Here is a 20,055-nt window from a genome sequence, read left to right as displayed (position 1 = left end):
TCTGTGCCTCATGCATGCATTGGTAATCTCAGACGATGTAAAACTCCTATCTACTCGTATAGAAACTAGGTCCCTGTGACGTCACGTGGAGTGGCATCGCATGGGCGCCAATCTGCCCTTTTTCAAATGAGGTTGAAATTGACCATTGCCATTCGTCTAAACTGGGATATCTAAAACCAAATAATTTGTATATTAAGAATACACTAATGGTGGGTAACGAATCGCAATCAATGCCTTTAGTTTTTTTTTGACGAAGGAAACTACCCTATTGAAGCGGCATCGGTTGAAGTCAAACGATTAACTCGTGACACCTATTATTTACGCAAATGAGACGACAAAAAAATAAACAATATAAATTATAATTAGGAATGTGAGTGCAAAGTTGCACCTTATCACCATACAAATGTCAGAAATATTTTTTAAAGGTATTTACATGAGTCAAATTGACTACTTCCAACACTGCTCCAAACCTTTACGCTATAATTTTTTGACGATACTCTTTGACTAAATATTCACAACCTAAGTTGTAAATCCTTAAGCCCTTATGACACTTCCCAATTTCTTGACAAATAAATCGGCGTGCGATATTGCTTGAATATCGGGCGTTACGTAACGTACGATACTAGGGTGGTCCTTATTTTTAAAGTTTTCGAATTTATTTCAGGACGCCCCCCCCCAGTAGTGTTCCCTTTGGTGAAAAAATAAATAATGAAAATTATTTTTGCATTCGGATACGAGAAAAACGTGCCGCATCGCACTTCAAATTTTTGAAATTTTGGTATTTTTGACAGTTTTTCGGACATAACAGGAGATGATGTCACTCTCGGATTATTCTATCACTTTTTTGTCTTCTACAGCGACTCATCAGACATTTTCAGAATGTGAACTTAAATTTCTTTCATTTCTTATGTTTGGTTCCCGAGATATCGCACCGAGAGTGAGCGCGCGCCACCCCAGCCAGACAATTCGGGTGGCGCGCGGATTGCATACTCTTTTCTATGACCCTGCCTTCAAACTTAAGTCTTGAGAATTTCAAGGTATTGCAAGATAGTCCTTGAAAATACTTTCCCCTGCATCGAATTGGAAATTATTTCCCTTATATTGTCTCACCTGGTAATACAAACTTAAAAACTTTAAGTGTAACAGAATCTTCATCAAGCAAATGGCGGTAGGGTGGCTTATTGTGGTACAAACAATTTTCCTGCCCTGTGATGTCTGGACTGAGGGTTGGCAAAGGAATTTGAGATGACTCTAATGGATGGCACGTTTGAGTAAGATTCGAGTACTCGTGACACCTTGAGTAATCTATTAATTCATTTATTTATTCACAATTGAGTTTTTTTGAGGAAAAAGTTGGGTAAAGGCAGGATTCTAAACAATTATTACATAAAAAAACAAATAAATTCATACTACAAATAATTACAATGGCATTGATGCTCATTTTTAATATTCTTACCTTATTTCATCCACCATACAAAAGTAAATTTCAATACATTTGCAGGCTTAGTATAGTACCAAACATCACCCTGCTCCACTGAGTAGATAATGGCGCATATCTTGGAGAGGCATTTGTTTTCAGATGAGGCTTAAAACAACAACTGTTTGCTTTTACGACGAATGACTACGCCAGAACTTAAAATATCCGAATGTTAGAGTGCAGAAGCTGGTTTCATAGTTGAGACACCTGAAACATGCGAGGCTAGGATTCCAGCAGTCAAATTATATCGGATGACAGGAATATTGCGCACTTGGTACAGAAAATAGCGACAAAGGCAGTTAAGGGAGCATGCCAGAGTACAGGTTTACCTTATCCAGAGTATCAGATTTTATAAAAAGCAGTAGGTACACGCGAATGTACCGGGTCGACCAACCACGACCACGGATACGACGGAGGCTCAGCAATCACCGTACACGCAAGATGCGACCTTGGGGTCAAAGTAAGTGCCCTCTGGGCAATATTCACTGCTAGCCACGATGTTACCGCTCGAATTACCCCTGCACACGAAGTACTTACGACAATCGGCAGGGTCAGGGTACGATCCGAGCGAGGGACACTCGAAGGGAGACTCGGTTGCGAAGGCAGTGGTGGTGGGAAACGGAGAGGTTGTACTGAAATAAGAGGATATTGTGGGACACGGACCTTCTTCACAAAGCAAGTCGACCACGTCGAAGTGGTAGCCATACCAGCAGTAGACGTGATCAGCATGTATGTTCCCAGTCGAGTCACCTACGCACTGATAATAGCTGGTGCAGTCCTCCGGGTCCGGGAAACGCCCAAGATCGGGACAAGTGAAAGGAGAGTATGTGGTGGTCTCTTGAGTGGAGTGCTGAGTTGTTCCAGTGAAATACTGCGAAGCTGTCGTGTAATACGGCGTCCAGGTCATAGGAGATTGCGTTGTCCCAGTGAAATACTGCGTAGTTGTCGTGTAATACGGCGTCCAGGTCCAAGGAAATTGCGGCGTTGTCCCCGTAAAATATCCCGAGGTGCCAGTCGTTTCCTGAGTCGGATTGCATGAACCGAATTCACACGCGAAGTTCTGTAGATCGAAGTACTGCCCTTGGTCACACGTGCAATGTTCGGCAACCATCACGCCAGACGGGTAGATCACGCACTGGTAGTAAGCGTGACAGTCTTCGGGGTCGGGGAACGCACCTAGTGTCTGGCACTCGAAAGGACTTGGTGTTGTGAAGACCTTAGAGCATGCGGACGCTGTTACGGTCGACCATGTCGCAGTCGTTGTCGTCTCTGTCGTTGTCTCTCTCGTCCACTCTGTTGCATCTGTAGTTCCCCAAGTCGGTTCCTGAGTCGTTCCCTGAGTGAAGCCCTCGGTGGTTTCAACGGTCGTCGTTACCTCCGTAGTCGTTTCTTCTACTGGATCGCACACGAAGTCTACATTCCCTGAAACCAGTGGCTGCCAGTTGGTGATGAATACATTGTCGCATGAACCCGCAACGCATGGATTTTCCGGATCACCATCTGAAAATATTTTCCCATTTTGGCATGTACAATTTTTCCTTTTATAATTGCCATCAATTGTTGGTATGCAATGGTAGAAATTTTCGCAGTGGTCTCCAGTAGCTGCACAGTATCCTATGCCGAGGCATGTAAATTGGCCGGTGTCGTCTGTTGTGCAGATAGTTCCAGAATCCACCCTCTGTTTCCCTCCTTCCTCGCCCTCGACCTTCTGACCTTCGTGCGAAGCGGGGTTGTAAGCGCGGGGCAAACTGTGCGAGGCGGTGAACGCCAGAACCTGTGCGGAATAAAATGAACGTTGAAAACCAGGAAAGCGGCAAGGAAATTTGTTCCTATATTTAATTGTTCCACATAAAAATGTAGGCTTGAGCAACGTGGTAGCCCATTCAGAGCCAAAGTCGGAATTCATTCTATCAAAACGGTATATTGAAGGAAAAGGCAATTTACGAAAATAGAAAATATTTATCATTCATCAAGTTTCTCATGAATTTTTTTTTAAAAAGCAAAATTTGCAGCTCTGTTTTCATGAGTTGGTGACGTCATCGACAGTTTTCTTTCAAACATGGTCTGTCATGGAGAGAAGGAACCAATTAAAAGGGTATGTAAAACAAGTAATTCTGCGAGAATGATACGAGTGCCAGAGGAATATCTGTGACGCGGTGACCTATTGTGCAGGAGTTTGTGACGTCATGAACATATCATCGACATGGTTCAGGTTGTCGATCTCTCAGAAGAAGTCGAAGGATTAAAAGGAGGAGTCGAAGTTTTTCAAACATTTCCCCCCTTGTTTTGGACCTAACCCCGAACAAAATTCCTAGCTACACCACTGGTCGTAGACTATCCTTCATGGTCCCTGCGCCACTTTCTCCCAATGAAAATAACTCAATTTAAAAAAGTCAGAATCAGAATAATAACAGAATAAATACATAGGCATGTTAAAAAGCTTATGACCCGTTCTGAGGTTGACAGTACGGCGACGACACTGAACTGTAAACAATGGAGTGCTCTTATATACCCCCTCCCACGAATACTACAAAAGAATACCCTCAAATCGGCCCCTAAATGTGTTGTCACCCACCGCGCATTTAAATGGGTTTCCAAAAGTCGACACTCGCGTCGCTAATGGACAAATGGATCCGAGTTTAACGGGGTATTTTGTATAATTAGGGGCATTAACCGAAATTTACATACATTTTTACGTGACATATCAAATTAATTACTTTTCAACGCGATTCCTTGCAATAATATATATTATACCGCAAAATATTGTAAAAAATTGCACTCATCACCTCGCCCTGAATATTCATGAAAAGACGATTTTTCCCAAAAAGAAAAGAGCCCAGAACTGCGAATATTTTAGGAACATGAGCCTAACTACAAATTCGTCAAAGATACTGACAAGGGTCATCTGTAGAAGTACAGAACGAAGAGCAGAAGAGTATTTGGATGAGGACCAATTTGGACTCAGAGAAAACAAAGGCACAAAGGAAGCAATATTGGCCCTTAGACTACTCATACAGTGAATACAACGTTCGTTGCGTTCGTGGACTTAGAGATGGTATTTGACAACGGGGATTGGAGCACAATTCTTGGAGTTCCAAAAAAAAGTTGGAGTTCTTTACAATGACAGAATAATCATCCATAGTTCATCCAAAAACCAAGTAGCGGTGATAAACTCAGGGCCCAGCTGTTAAGGAGCAAGAATTAGGAAAGGAGTGAGACAGGGCTGTGCATTGCCACCCATAATTTTCAAAGTTTACAAAGAGAAAGCCATTAATGAAATCAAAGAAAAGGCATTGGGAGTAAATATTCATGGAGAAAAAATTAGCATGCTACGCTTTGCCGATGACATAGCCGTTATAGCGGAAACAGAGAAGGATTTGAAAATTTTTCTGGTTTCAAGAGGCCTTCGAAATGTGGCGCAACAGAAGAACGATGAAGATCAAATGGATTGACCGAGTTAGTAACGAGGAACTCCTAATAAGAGTAGGAGAGAAGAGAAGCCTCATGAAAACCTTAACAAGAAGATGGAACAACCTTATCGGACACATCTTGAGACAAGATGGCCTGATGAAGACAATCGTCGAGGGACAAGTGGAAGGCAAGAATGGAAAAGGAAGACCTAGAATAAAATATATGGAACAAGTAAAGAAGGATGTGAAAGACAAGCAATACGTAGGTGCGAAAAGATTAGCTGATAGGAGAACTGAGTGGAGAGCTGCGTCAAACCAATCCTAGGATTGTTGACCAGTGGTAATGATGAACTTCAATTGATTCGAATGATATTTTAACTTGGATCCCAGACGTAAATTTTATCAACTCAAAATGCACCATCATTACAAACCGAATCGAATCATTCACCATGCTCAGTATCGGCTAATGTTCGGAGAGCCTGGCCAACCTTTAGCCTGGATTCCATTGTTCCCACTCAACAGATCACTCATATCTAAACACGGAATAATTTGACGAAAGGGACAAAGCAAAACCTGTTTATTTATGAAAAAAATATACTCACCGACAATATAGATACCAGTAAAACCTTTTCCGTGTCCACAGTAGCCATTTTGGTGCTGATCAATGCTGTCGAGATGAACACCTTTTACCAACTACGTGCAGTTAAATACAGTATGACTCTCAAAAAAAAAAAAAGATTATCAATGACTACTTCGATGGGGAAATTATGAAGCCAAGGATTAATTCGACCCACATTATTCGATGTTTCGCTATCATATAAAATTAAATCTAATCTGATTATGGCCTTCAAATCATGGATTAAACCTTGCTTCGATAAGTCTCCCTATCTTAAGATTTTAAAGTTTTCGGCGATGCACCGCTGTGGTGTCGTCATTCTCCATCTCTCTGATACCTACAGATGGCCGAAAATGACGAAGATATATTGCAGACTACAGGGCTGCAATGCAGGCTACATTGCTCAGGGAAACATGTCTTAATAATCATCTATTAAAATTGCCTAAGGTCGGAAAGTTTCCTTCGTTTGATAAAGTATTAATAATCCGTATGTAAGCCAAGCGCTACCAGCTAGCATTGTTATTCTGCTACCTGCTAGCATCCTGCGTCGTATCAGCGCACATGCCTCGCCCCAATATAACCTCACTTGTGGCAGCAGGAACCATAATGACGTCACACGGTCTTTTCCCAGCATTCATACTTAGACGTCGCGTTTTTGCCCGCTTGAAATTTTTCACTTTTCATTTAATCACGAAAAATAGATATTGTCACTTTAAAAAACTAAAATCGTGAAATACGTACTCCAGGAGTAATAATCTTTCGATTTAGGCAATAAAAAAATAACAGGGAACCACCGTATTCTCCGCCCTCGTTTATGGCCAATGTCTCGTCGGACGGAACACCTAAAAGGTTAAGCACATGAAAAAGACGGTGATCTTTTGTACGTTACGGTCTTTTGGAAATAATTACTTTTTTATGATGGTGAATCTACCCAACGAAGGGCTTAGGAAACCACTTTTAGGAATTTGGGCCCGAGTAAACATCCCAGCGTCGCAGTCATAGGGAGCAGATGAAGCCTCCGATAAATATAATAAGACTGTGGATATCGTACGAGGGCATATAATATCTGCTGAATTACTTCATTTCGGCAAAGAATTACTAGCCTGGAACATAGGCGTACCCAGGGGCGGATCCAGGATTTCTTTCTGGGAGGGGCACAAGCAAGGCCGTATCCAGGATTTTGTTCAGGGGGGGCACAAGGATACCTCGTCAAACAAATGATAATCACCAATCAAATATTTTTCCCGTGACGAGATGAAGGAGACGACCGTTTCGCTGTTTTCATTGTTTTTCGCGTATTCCTATTCATTCTTTCAACCGTAGAAGCTAAATGTTTGGGTTTAAACAATGTTCCATGATTCATTGTTGTAGTTCAATAAACAATTAGTAAACAGAAATATGACGAGACCCTATCGAGCTTCGATACGATTTTATACTCATGCTTAAAGTTCAGCTTCTACCTATTTTGTGACGATAGTAGTTCGAAACGACGAAGGTAACACCTGAACAAATATTTCACCAAAGAAAATTGCGACCACGAGAACATCTAGACTATTATTTTACCACAAAAACTAATACCCGTAACTAGGTTGCTGTGAAACTACCGTGTTTTTCTCTGTTCCGGGAGCGGCGCGATCCGCGAGGGTTCCTCCCGTAGCCCCCTGCTGATGAAATTGAACCCAATGAACCAGTTCGGTGGGGGCCAGATTTGCGCGAAGATGAGCGAAATTTGTGAGAAAACTCTGGAAAAATACATTTTTCAATAAATAGTTTCCAACAAGAAGTTTGTATTTTTTTCCGTAGAATACGATTCTGCAATAAAAAATACGGGTTTCTATCTAAGAAATGGAAATTACCCCCTCTTTGACCTTGAAAATCGACTTCAAGGTCATTTTCAAAGTCACCATCGTATGTCCCCCTCTAAACCCTATAACTTTTGTCTCAAACATTTTTTCTCGTGTTGCTTAGATTTCGAGATATTCGGGGTGGGAACTTAAAATGGGACACCCTGTATAGATAAGATAGAAAAAGTGTCACGGCTTTCTTCCATATTGGCTCGGGTTCGAGAGATATTCGCTTGTAAAGATTTCGCGCAGCATGACATCCCTTGAGTAATCGCTACCTCTTAACTACGGCCGTGTTTTCTCTCTTCTAATTTTTGAAATCACTGTTACATTTTATCCCCATTCGTTTTATTTAGTTACTTCGCGATTTTTAAAATTTAATATCAATTTATGGATTTTAAACGAAACTCCGAATTGTGCCTTACCACGGCGATTACTCAAGGGATGTCATGTTGCGCGAAGTCTTTACAAGCGAATATCTATCGAACCCGGGTCTATGTGGAAGAAAGCCGTGGCACTTTTCCTACCTTACCTATATAGTTTCAGTTAATAACATCCGTATCCAGATCCTGAACATCACTTTGGCGACGTCTCCTTCAGTGGAAATATTGCAATGTCTTATTTTAATAATTTAATCTGCATTCATTGTTTACTTAGTCTTTTTTGAAGCCGCAAAAGGTAAGACATGTTTTCATGAGCTCGGCATTTTTTCCGTTTGCACTTGATTGTTTGTTGGTGATTTATTTGGCCAATAGGAATGTAGCTATATGAGCGCAGGGCCAATCAGCTGACCGTTAGTACGGCGACCAGCTGAACCTCGAAGGGGTGTGACGCGTGGCTATAGCTGTAGCGGAAAATTATTGTATTATTCCTGGAAAACTGTTGAGTGGACGTAATAATGGGACGAAATTTGTCCCCGAAGTTCTATAAAACTGTGCGCCGTCTCTGAAAATGACGTTATTATCCAAAATTGGGGAAATTTATTGCTTTTTTATTTTTGCTCTGTGAGTGACCTCTAAATGTTAAACAATAGGGTAGAAATTTTTAGGACATCCATTCTGCACCCCGTAGAAAATTGTAAGAGGTAGAAATGGAAAATAAAGAAAATATTAAAAAATAAGCTACACCCCACCCAGCCTTTTATTCGCTAAACATGGCTCCGAGGGACTTCCTCCTATTTCCAAAAATAAAGAGAATATCAAAGGATTGTCGTTTTACAAGCATAAAATGGAATTAAAAGAAACCACTGGCGGAGCTAAAGGCTAATCCAAAAGAACAATTTTTTCGAGGATTGGAAGAAGAGCTCTCACAAGTGTATTACATTTAATGAGAAATATTTTGAAGGTGACAGCATTTATGTACACGAATATAGAAATGATCTAATCTTTCCCGTTACATTCTGAATACACTCGTATGTTCACGAATCGGCGTGTCACTCCGAGCAGAAGCAATTATTTTACGGCGCAAACTGTAGTTGTCGCAGAAATCATAGCATCGACAATACAAGGTATTGGACCGGAATTATTTACAAAGGTAAAAACATGAGATGCAAGCTAACGTGAAAAAAAGAGATTATATACAAGAATTGCCATGAGAAAAAAATTCACCTGGACCGGGAATAGAAACAAGAACCTTTCCCTTACCAGGCCACAGCGCAGACCACTACGCTATCAAGATTCTTTAATTCCCATGGCAATTATACCGAAGCTCATGGCACTAGGCGTTAGGCCTAGGTTTTATTTAGGCTGTAAATTTGAGGACACTCTTCAACTGGTTCAACTAAATAGCAGTGAAATAAACTGAGAGATTTTTGGGATGAGAAAATATAAGAAAGGTGCTATTTCGCACTTGTCCAACCGCACCTAGAATATGCAGTGATATCACATGGGATACGGTGTAGAAATAATCCGCAAACTGAATACAATACAAAGGAAGGCTGCGCAGTTCATCAAAAAACTGTACAGGCGTACAGACAGCGTTATTCAGATGTCAAGCTAATTGGACTGGGAGCCGCTGGAGACTCGGAGGCTGGGCGCTAGGCTTAGATTGCTTGAACAATTGAGAATGGATATCTTTAGAAGCGACACAGAGAACATAATATTAGAACCACACAATACTTCCAGGTCCGATTTTTGGGTGAGCTCTCCTTTGAGAAAGCTACCAGCATCTGTCCGGAAACGTTGCTTTCACCCAAAAATAGACGCGACGCAAAAGTTAAAACGAAGAATTATCCTATTGATTCGGCTTGCGGGGTATTATGTACAGTCGAATTGAAAAATATCGCAACGAATTTGAGCGGCTGCACTTTCAAGGCAGTACGGAAATGGAGTTCTATTATTTTCTGTGGAATCTTTAGGTGGGAAATTTGAATAACATTCACATCTCCCGTAATATTTTTATCGCTACAGCATTCCAGGAGAATTACCACGAGGTTTGTAGACGAGAAGAAGTCAAGACTAACACTAAAATAGGGAAGCAAAAACTGATAGAGGAGGTGGACGAATTCGGTTATTTGTGAAGCAAGATAACTAGTGACGGGAGAAGTAAGAAAGGAATTATCAGCAGAATAGTCCAGGCGAAGAGAGCATTCCACCAAAAGAGAGACCTGCTTACAGCGGGAAACTTAAATATGGAAGTAAAAAATCAATTTATGAGGACATACACTTGGAGTATGCTCCGATACGGAAGTGAGGCATGGACAATGACAGCAGCGGAGAAAGCAATGATAGCGGCCTTTGAAATGTGGTGCTACAGAAGAATGATGAAAATCAAATGGATCGACAGAGTTAGTAACGAGGAAGTCCTAAGCAGAGTAGGAGAGAAGATAAGTCTCATGAAAACCTTAACAAGAAGACGGAACACCCTTGTAGGATAAATCTTGAGACATGAAGGCCTGATGAAGACAATGGTAGTGGCGCCGACTCCATGGGGCCTTAAGGGGGCCCGAGCCCCCTCAAAAATTCGTTATGGGTGTGAGGAAAAAAGTGTCAGGCTTGTCGATTTTCCCCGGAGTGTCCAGATATCGAGATTCGAGTTATCAGGGTTTCCAATGCTGATCATATAACTCTTCTTAAATGCTTAAAAACTTAAAACTGACTACTCATAAAATTTCCGGGGCAAGATCCCCGGTTTGGGCCCCCCCAAAGTTTTTTGTAAGTCGGCATCCCTGAACAATTGCCATGGGAAAAGTAGATGGCAAGAAGGAAAAAGGTTCGAAGGATGTGAAAGAGAAGGAATACGTATGTAGGTATGAAAAGATTAGCTGATAAAACAATTGAGTGTATAGCTGCGTCAAAACAATCCTAGGATTGTTGACCGGTGATGATGATGTCAAATGTTTAATACTACATGAATAAATGTTCAGCTCATGGTATAATAAAAAATCCACCGCCAGAACTTTTACTTTCTCTCGTAAATAGGCCGATACGCAGGGGTATATTTTCTTACGATTAACAATTTAATCTCGTGATAGGACATACAGAACGCACAAAATATTTAACGTCTTCGGCGATTTCACGGCAAGTAATATAACGTCATGTTACAATTTCGTTGGATTTTGTGATGCTAGGAGGTTGGTTCTCTCCCGTGCACTGACTTAAGAAAACAGCGTACTCTTCCGTATTGCTAACAAAATATTTTAACGCGGAAAAAAAAAATTTCCGTCAATAGGCTGTTTCTAAAGGCATATGCTGCAAGTAATTTTGACGCCGGCATTAAGGCACAATCTTTGCATCGTACAGTCAAAGAAGGCAGTTTTCTTTGAGTAGCAACCTTCCTAGTTTTCACCGTTAAGTGGGGCACGTGGGTGTCTACATATTATCTAGAACGACATAGTTCTTAAAAGCTCCTTTAAATTCTCGTTCATGTGACTCAACGAAACGGCAAACCTGATATCGGATTATCTCCTCAACATCCACCTCGGAAGATAACGGAAAGATTTCTTCTGAGAGAAAAATATACTCGACTGGCTGATTAGATGGCCTATGCGTGCGGAGACGGTTAGAAGTCAGAAGACGTCCACGCTTATCTAATTAATTTATTAATGGCCATTAAGAAAGGCAATTAACAATCACAGTCCCGTTCTTGGATACCTGAAAACAAAACAAAAGCCCTCCTAGGCAACAGTACAAATTATTATAAATCATTATAATTATCACTGGAAGCCTTCCTTTGGATTCTCCCTCATGTGCATCAGCGAAAAGAAAATACCTGATCATCTCTTTAAAAAATTTCTCTGAGCTCTTGAGGGGGGGGGGGTTTATCCCCAAACCCCCCCCCCTCGCTGCGCCACTACTTCGTAACACCACAGAAAGATTTCTTCTGAGAGAACAAGGCAGTGGAATAGCCAGGGGTCCCGACTTACAAAAAATATTGGGGGGGCCCACACCGAGGACCTTGCCCCGGTAAATTTTATAAGTAGTGAATTTTAAGTTTTTTAGAACAGCCATATGATCAACATTAGAACCCTGATAACTCGAATCTCGATATCTGGACACTACGGGGAAAATTGACCAGCCTGACACATTTTTTCCTCACATCTGTAACGAATGTTTGGGGGGGCTCGGGCCCCCTGAGGCCCCATGCAGTTGGCGCCGCTGGGACTAGCAGATTCAATGGGTTACGAATGTGTAAATGGATAAGTCAGAAGCTATCCACGGTTATCTAATTGATTTATCGGTGATTACTAACACTTTGAGATCCGGCTGCTAATTTTAAAGCCCTGCTGAAAAATCCAGCCATTTTTACTAAATTCGTACATTTTTTTAAAATTTAGCATCAAAATATATTTATATCGATGTGTATTTCAGTAAAAATGGACTTTTCTCTTCTTCATGAATGAGTTGAACAACATTTATAGCTAATTTTTAAATATATAAAGTAACAATGAAAACCTACTGTTTTTGAAAAATAAAAAAAGTTGCAACACATGATGTACCGCCATAACATGCATAATAAGTTTTTTATTACGGTCAATTTGAACTATTTAAAGCAAGGAAATCATAAAAAAGCATTGTTCCAAGCATAGAATTATAAATCCTGGATGACAAAAAGGGTCACTGCACACTCAATGAACGGTTCTATCCTCCAAAGTATTTTCACACAAAGTAGGCTGAGATAAGGGTGCCGGTAGCTACAGAGGACTTTTCGTCCTCAAGGCATTAAAAGAAGTCTTTTTCCATCGAGCAGTTGATTTTTTAAAAGACAAAACCACTAAGCAGTAAACTGGAAAAGTACCATGGGCGAAATATCACAGCTTCAGGCAAACAAAGACAATAAAATAGATGAACGTCATATTACTTTCACAGACAATCCTCAGAAGGATTAGCAGGACGTAATATATTATGGAAATGGCACGCATAGTGTTAGAAGTCGAAGGGGTTCGCACGAATTGAATGAAAAAATAAAATAAATCGCCATCCGCAGCGGGAATAATATAGAGCGACGCTTAGGCCGGTATCCACAGTGCGAGGCTGTTCGCTGCGAATGCGTATTTTCTGACTCAGGGTGAGGCACGCGCTCTTCAGTATAGTTTGTAACCACGAATGCTCACTGCGAACCACCCGAATTCATAGTAAATACAATAAGTCTTTGACGTTTAGAAACGTGTAACTAGCTGCCGCCACAAGTCTTCTCTCTTGTTTTTCTATCATAATATTCAGGGTGTTTCGAGCCCCACATTAAACGTTTAGTTTCATTACACTTCACTAATAGGGTGGTTCCGTATTATTTTTTATTGCCCAAATCGAAAGATTGTTACTCCTGGAGTACGTTAATTCACGCTTTTAGATTTTTAAATGACAATATCTATTTTTCGCGATTTAATGAAAACTGAAAATATTCAGGAGCACGAAAACACGACGGCTAATTATAATTGTTGGGAAAATCCAGTGTGCCGTATTTCTAGTTCCAGCTGTCGGCGTGTGAGGTGACCTTGGGGCGAGGCTTTGAGCGCTGATACGACGCAGGCTGCTAGCAGGAAGCAGAGTACCCGGCTAGCAGTTAGCGCTTGGCTTAACTAAGGATTATTATTACCCCATCAAACGAAGGAAACTTTCCGATCTTAGCCAGTTTTAATGGGTATTTATTAAGAGATGTTTCCCTGAGCTCTGTGCCTCATGCATGCATTGGTAATCTCAGACAATGTATAACTAACTCCTATCTACTCGTATAGAAACTAGGTTCCTGTGACGTGTCGTGGAATGGCATCGCATGTGCGCCAATCTGGCCTTTTTAAAATGAGGTTAGAATTGACCATTAACATTCGTCTAAACTGGGATTTCTAAAACCAAATAATTGGTACCTATATTATGACTACACTACTGGTGGGTAAGGAGTCGCAATCAATGACTTTATTTCGTTTCCTTTTGATGAAGGAAACTACCCTATAGTCTGATCAAGACATCATTATCCATGGTGACAGTTTCGTTGTGGAGGTTCGTTGGTTTGCAGTGCAGAATTGTGTGCTGTCATGGTACGAGGCAGACGTCACAGGTATCCACAGTGGCGGCTCGTGAGTCAAATGCAGGGAGGGGCATACTCCACCATTAACATTTTTGAATATTTTGTGTATTTTAATGAGTTTTTCAATCAATCTAGAGTCTACTAGTACACAAAACAATCACTAACACAAAAACACTAACAATCACTAACTCGATTAACTCAACTACAACTAGGCCTATTAACATTAAAACAATTTACAAATAATAAGTCAAGTGGTCACCAAAACAAGGTATTCTGCAACACACCAAGATTATACGGCCACCGGGCGTCGCGGCGGTGTCAACTCACTAGATACGTCGCTCTGCGCATGCTCGGACGGCGTCCAAAGACTCCCACAAGGCACAAGCTTAGACGCGTCATAGCAAGAGCAGCCCCCACCACTACCACCATATCATGTAACTGTACGTTAATATGGATTTGGACGTTCTGGCCAGCGCCCCACGGCCACAAATTAAAACTTCTCGCGCTATTTTTGCGTGTTTATCCTACTTTTTCGATGCATGCGATTGAAAAAAACACCTTGATTAATTAGATGTATGATTATAATTTAATGGGTATTTAATTTTTTTCCTTTTTCAAATCTTTGGGAGGGGCGGCGTCCGAGAGTTCTTATATGGGCAAGCCGCCACTGGGTATCCGTCCACTTTACGCACAGCACGGGGCGAGGAACCTTTGAGCACTGCTATTTTACCGACAAGCGCACGGCCACGGCTCGGCCAAGGAAAAAAAAGACGAGCGTTCGCAGCGAGACTGTGGAAAAGCGGCCTAACGGCGAAGGACTATCATCACATCACAGCGGCGAGAAAGGAATTCGCGGCTGGAGTATAAGATGTGGAATTGATAGCAAACAAGAAATTGTCATCACATTTAGGTGCGATTCGTGGGACAATTCATTAGACTAAGTTACCTTAGGGATAACAGCGTAATCTTCCCTCAGAGTTCATATTTACGGGAAGGGTTGCGACTTCGATGTTGGATTAAGATAATAATTAGGTGCAGTAGCTTAATTAATAGGTCTGTTCGAGCTTTGAATTCTTACATGATCTGAGCTCAGACCGGTTTAAGCCAGGTCGGTTTCTATCCCCAATTTAATATCAGTTATTAGTACGAAAGGACCATAATTGAAAAATATTTTTTATGTTTTGAATTTTATTACTATTTTGGCAGAAAAGTGCTATGAATTTAGAATTCATCAATGTAGGTTAATTTCCTTCTAATAGTACTTGTATTTAAATGATATTATTTCAAGATTTTTAGGAGGAAGGGTAATTCCTATAGATATAGGGTGTTTCATTAATATGAAAATAGTTCTATTTGATATACCTAAAAATAAAAATATTAATTGTCTGATGTCAGAGGTTAGTTTTAATAGAGAATATTAGTTTTTGAGACTAATGATGAATATAATTATTTATATTTCTTTTTATTACAGCTTATTTTTATGATAAAAAAGATATTTGTATGCATGGCAACTCTAAAAAATTGAATGACCCCTATTTTTTTAGGTTTTCATGCACTTTTCGTGATGGGGAGGGAGATTTCGAGAATGCTAACTTTTATTTTCGTTAAGTAATTGTTAATCCTATTTTTATTAATATTTAATTTATTTCATTTTATTAAAGATTATTTTTCTTAGAAAAAAGATATTTGTGATGCATTAGCATGACACGATGAATGGCTTACTTAACTTAGAGCCTTTAAAATAAGCCTATCCATCTTGTAACCTCCCACTGCGACCTAGGTGTGATCTTGATGACAAATTAAAATTTCAGGATCATATTTCGATGATCGTGAAAAGAGCAATGGCCATTGTTGGTATGCTATATCGGCTAACAGACCTTCACGAGCCTACCGCTTTAAGAACAGTTTCTTTCGGATGTATTCTCCCCATACTATAATACTGCTCATCAGTTTGGTCTACCGCCTGCCCCACTACTATAAACTTGCCTAATCGTCCTGTAAACTTCTTTCTTGCTGTTGCCCGCCATCGAATCCCCACACTCAGATATTACACCCGTGACGCTATCCTTTCCTCCCTCAGGATATCTAGCATAAAAATCCGCCGTGTCTTATCTGACCTCATGTTTCTGCATAGGATCTTCAGCGGTTCTCTGCGGACAAACGAAATTCTCCCTCTTTTCCGTTTTCATGTTCCTCCTCGCTCCTTACGAAATAACTCTCTGCTTCACATTCCGTGATTCCGTCTTTCCATCTCTCGACGCTCTCTCTTCTACCAAATCCCCTCCTTGTTTTAACTCCATAGCTTCAAAAATCCCTTCCCTGGACCTCTTTTCCTCTGCCACTAGTTACAAAGCCACCTTAAAATGCCATCTGAATAATTCACCATTGTCTAATTGCCCCTTGTTATGTTTAAAAATTTTGTTTTCTGTTAGTTTTTATTTTTTTGTGCTATTGTTTGTTATCTTTGAGGTATTATTTATTTAATGAACAGCCAATGTAGAGGCCTTTGTGCCGTTTTTGGTGATGAAATAAATAAATAAACCAATGAATGCTTCCCAGAAACACATCTCGTAGTTTCCGTTTGACGCAGATTCTCGGAATGAAGAATAACAGTTTAGATATGGTCCTTACTCTGTGGCTCGACTATGCCTAAAATTAGGCCAAAAAACATTAAAAAACGGAATGATAACAGCCTTCCCACAACAAGTTTGACAATATAGTGGCAAGCCACAATTAATTCCTGTTCTCTCTCCATTGCAGTGGTTCTCCTTCACTAAACTATAGCAAATGAGAGACATGCACAAGCATACCACAATGAATTCCATGTCGCCCAACAACTCCTGTTATACCATTTCTTTGTAATTGACCAATGATTCTCATCAGTGGACTGTAGGGGGGAAGGAGGGGATGCAATACCCCCCAAACCCTCTGAGAAATCAAAAAATTATATGACAATCTTATCTAGATATGATACATAATAACTGTATCTGCTAAAAGTTAAATTGTAAGTGCCACAATGGTGTAAATGCATTTTCAGGCTGTTAATTTTCAAAACTTTTCCTGAAATACCCGTTTCCTGGGGGGGGTGTATCCCCCAATAACCCCCCTCATGCCCCCCAAAAGCTAATTCCCATAGTTACGCCACTGATTCTCACGATTGTGCCATGGCAACCAACAAGGTAACAACCGGTAGCCGAGCAAGGTCAACTTGGGTTCATAGCACGCAGGTAACGAATCTATTAAATGGCGGAGCGAAACAGGAAGACGTTCTGCACACTCTGTTATTACACTGGAGAATAATTACTTACGTTCCTCTGACATCTAATAAAGCATAGCGTAACCAAGAAAACCCTTTCCATTTTAAGATAAATTTCCCAGTGAAAATCAGCGTTGGTGTTCAGACAAAAGGTCTGTTCAAACGATACATTAACACGTACGAGTTCCTTAATGTCTGTTTGCGTGGATGACTTTCGTGGACCGGAACGTAACATGAATACTAATGAATGAACCAAATCAGAACAGGTTCTATTTGTCAGTACATGCCTTCGCACAAGTTAAACGGTGCATTTTCGTGTTAATTCACGAGTTCATACATTCAGACCTTAACTCGAACATGTACATAAATGTAATGTGTAAACAGGCCTTGAGAAGAAATTCCCTGAACCTTTTTTAATTTTTCATAACTACGCAACAACAATGAAACTGTGACATGGATTAAACTGAACTGTAACAGCTGACTAGTCAAGAACGATGCTTACAGGGAAAAAAATAATTTCTGATGTTAGGAGTGTTCTCTCTGTCCTTTTTTCATGTCTCTCGGAAATTCTAAGGAATTATCGAATGACCCTCGCATTTGTAAGCCATAACTCATTTTTTAGTTGCAAGATTTCGGTTCGTAACTAGGTCATCAGGAGTAATATACAGTAAAACCTCTATTTAGTGAACCTTTTTACATTGAATTTGAATTAAAAGAGATCACATCGTTTTCCCCCGAATCATGGTAAAAATCACGTGATAGCGCTCGCTTTCTGTAATTATTAGGTGATAAATACATGTTCACTAATACATGCATGTTTGTTTAAACACATAAATATAATTGTCAAGAAGACGTAGTGCCTTTCATTTCCGAAAGATATGAAAAAAATGGTGCCTATCACAGAAACCTCTCTATAGGGAACCTCCAAACATCAAATTGCACAAATTTTGATCCCCTCCATTACGATGTAAAGAGGTTTTACTGTATGTAGATGTGATAAATTGGTAAACAAACCAACATCATAATTTTATATCCATATTATTGACACGCTTTACCCGTTAGGTTGAACAATACATTTCAATGTGTAAAATCTGGTTTAGATAAACAATAGAAAACTCCATAGGGTTAAATACTTCTCACACTTCGAAATTACGATACTACATTCGTGTTGATACAATATTTAAAAATTAATTAAAATGCAATGCACATTTTTTAAGATTTCATTTCTTTTCAACCAATAATTAGCTCAATTTTTCGTCTGAAATACAAATATTGTACGGACGCCCGGAGTTTCAAAATCGAAAACTGAGGGTTTACGAGGCTCTATATTTTAATTTTCGCCTATATTCGAGGAATTAGTCCTTGAAATGGATGAGGAGGATTAAACCGTAATGCATCGCACGTGAAACTAATAACAATTAGAGTGGGGCCGAAATAAGGGAAAGGAAAATGTGAATGGTGACATGAAGTGCTCCAAAAAGCCATAGCGAATTCTTCTTGCCCATTTAACACCATTCGTTCTTGAACCAAACCACCTTGACCCACTTCCTGTTTCTTAAACGATCGCTCATAATTTCCCTCTTCATTTTAAAGAATTAGTCGAGTTTTCATCTCGGGAAGTGACCGTATCATAGCAACTCATTCGAAAAGTATCATTTCTTCAGCTCAACCGAATCATAGGGTAGTTTCCTCCATCAAAGAAAACGAAATGAATTGATTGCGATTCCGTACCAACCATTAGTGTATTCATAATATACAGATTATTTGGTTTTACAAATCCCAGTTTAGACGGTCAATTTAATGTTCAATTTTTACTGCATTTGAAAAAGGCCAGATTGGCGCCCATGCGATTGCACTCCACGTGACGTCACAGGGACCTAGTTTCTACACGAGAGGATAGGAGTTTTACATCGTCTGAAATTACCAATGCATGCATGAGGCACAGAGATCAGGGAGCCATCTCTTAATAATCTCCTATTAAAACTGTCTATGGTCGGAAAATTTCCTTCGTTTGATAGGGAATAAATAATCCTTATTTGAGCCAAGTGCTACCTGCTAGCAGCCTGCATCGTAGCGGCGCTCATAGCCTCGCACTGCCTCATACAGCGGAAGCCGGAACCAGAATGACGTCACACGAGCTAATGCCAGCATTCATACTTAGCCGTAACGTTTCCGTTGCGCTTGACAATTTTTCTCTTATCATTTAATCGCGAAATATAGACAGATCATTTAAAAATCTAAAAGCGTGAAATACGTACACCAGGAGTAATAATCTTCCGACTTAGATAAATAAAAATAATAGGAAACCACCCTATTATATGCAATAAGCTATGCAGACACTGGTAGTTGAAAATTGAAAAATAAGGTTTTATGTTATCCTGATCAGGGGTTTTATCCCCCAAACCCCGCCACCCCCTCACTGAGCCATTGTATCGGACTGTCAGTTTTCAGTGTTGATTACAGATTCAAAATAGCACGAAAAAACTTGATAATATAGAAAAAATAAAAAGATCAACCTCTACGAAGAAAAATGAGATTAGAGTTATCATAATAATGAGCAAAATACTGCAATAAAAAATAGTTTGCATACCCCGTGCGGGTGACTGAAAATTCTTTCAATGCCATGTATCACATAAATGCTTCTCAAGTCGATAAATTCAAGTATAAAACTAAAATATTAGCGTGGCGGTGAAGACAGACATCCATTTGAACTAAATATAGCATCAAAATGTAGCGCAAGTCAATTAGAACCCAAAATAAAATTAAATACGCGCGTCCTGTATATCGGACCTTGTGCACTATTGGGTTAAGTTACTCATTGGCAAGATAATTATCGGCGCAGCGTCCATTCGCGATGACGTCCCGATTGCCGTGAGAACAGTTGCCTGTCATTACGTTTCTGCAAGCGGAAATGGTTGCTTCGATTGAAATTCATATTCAATTTGAAAGAAGTTTACTACCCTAAGTGCTTACGCTTGAAAAATGTTCGG

General features: G+C 40.1%; 1 protein-coding gene across 1 annotated transcript; it reads right to left on the bottom strand.

Moving 5' to 3' along the window:
• Nucleotides 1-1,419: 1,419 nt before the first annotated feature.
• On the bottom strand, nucleotides 1,420-5,602 carry LOC124159539. Its single transcript, XM_046535418.1, has 2 exons — nucleotides 5,490-5,602; nucleotides 1,420-3,251 (listed from the first exon to the last, which is right to left on the bottom strand). The coding sequence occupies exons 1-2, from the start codon at nucleotides 5,535-5,537 to the stop codon at nucleotides 1,896-1,898; spliced, it is 1,404 nt and encodes a 467-aa protein (XP_046391374.1). The 5' UTR covers nucleotides 5,538-5,602; the 3' UTR covers nucleotides 1,420-1,895.
• Nucleotides 5,603-20,055: the final 14,453 nt, after the last annotated feature.

The sequence above is a fragment of the Ischnura elegans genome, chromosome 5, assembly GCF_921293095.1.
Source record: "Ischnura elegans chromosome 5, ioIscEleg1.1, whole genome shotgun sequence".
NCBI classification, from domain to species: Eukaryota; Metazoa; Arthropoda; class Insecta; order Odonata; family Coenagrionidae; genus Ischnura; species Ischnura elegans.
Note: the sequence above shows the minus strand (reverse complement) of the source record. Positions and strands in the feature narration are given on the sequence as shown.

Excerpts from the sequence above, each read along its gene's own strand:
- LOC124159539 (XM_046535418.1), bottom strand. The coding sequence starts at position 5,537 with ATGGCTACTGTGGACACGGAAAAGGTTTTACTGGTATCTATATTGTCG. Across the intron at positions 3,252-5,489 it reads TACTGGTATCTATATTGTCG|GTTCTGGCGTTCACCGCCTC; the intron begins GTGAGTATATTT and ends TATTCCGCACAG.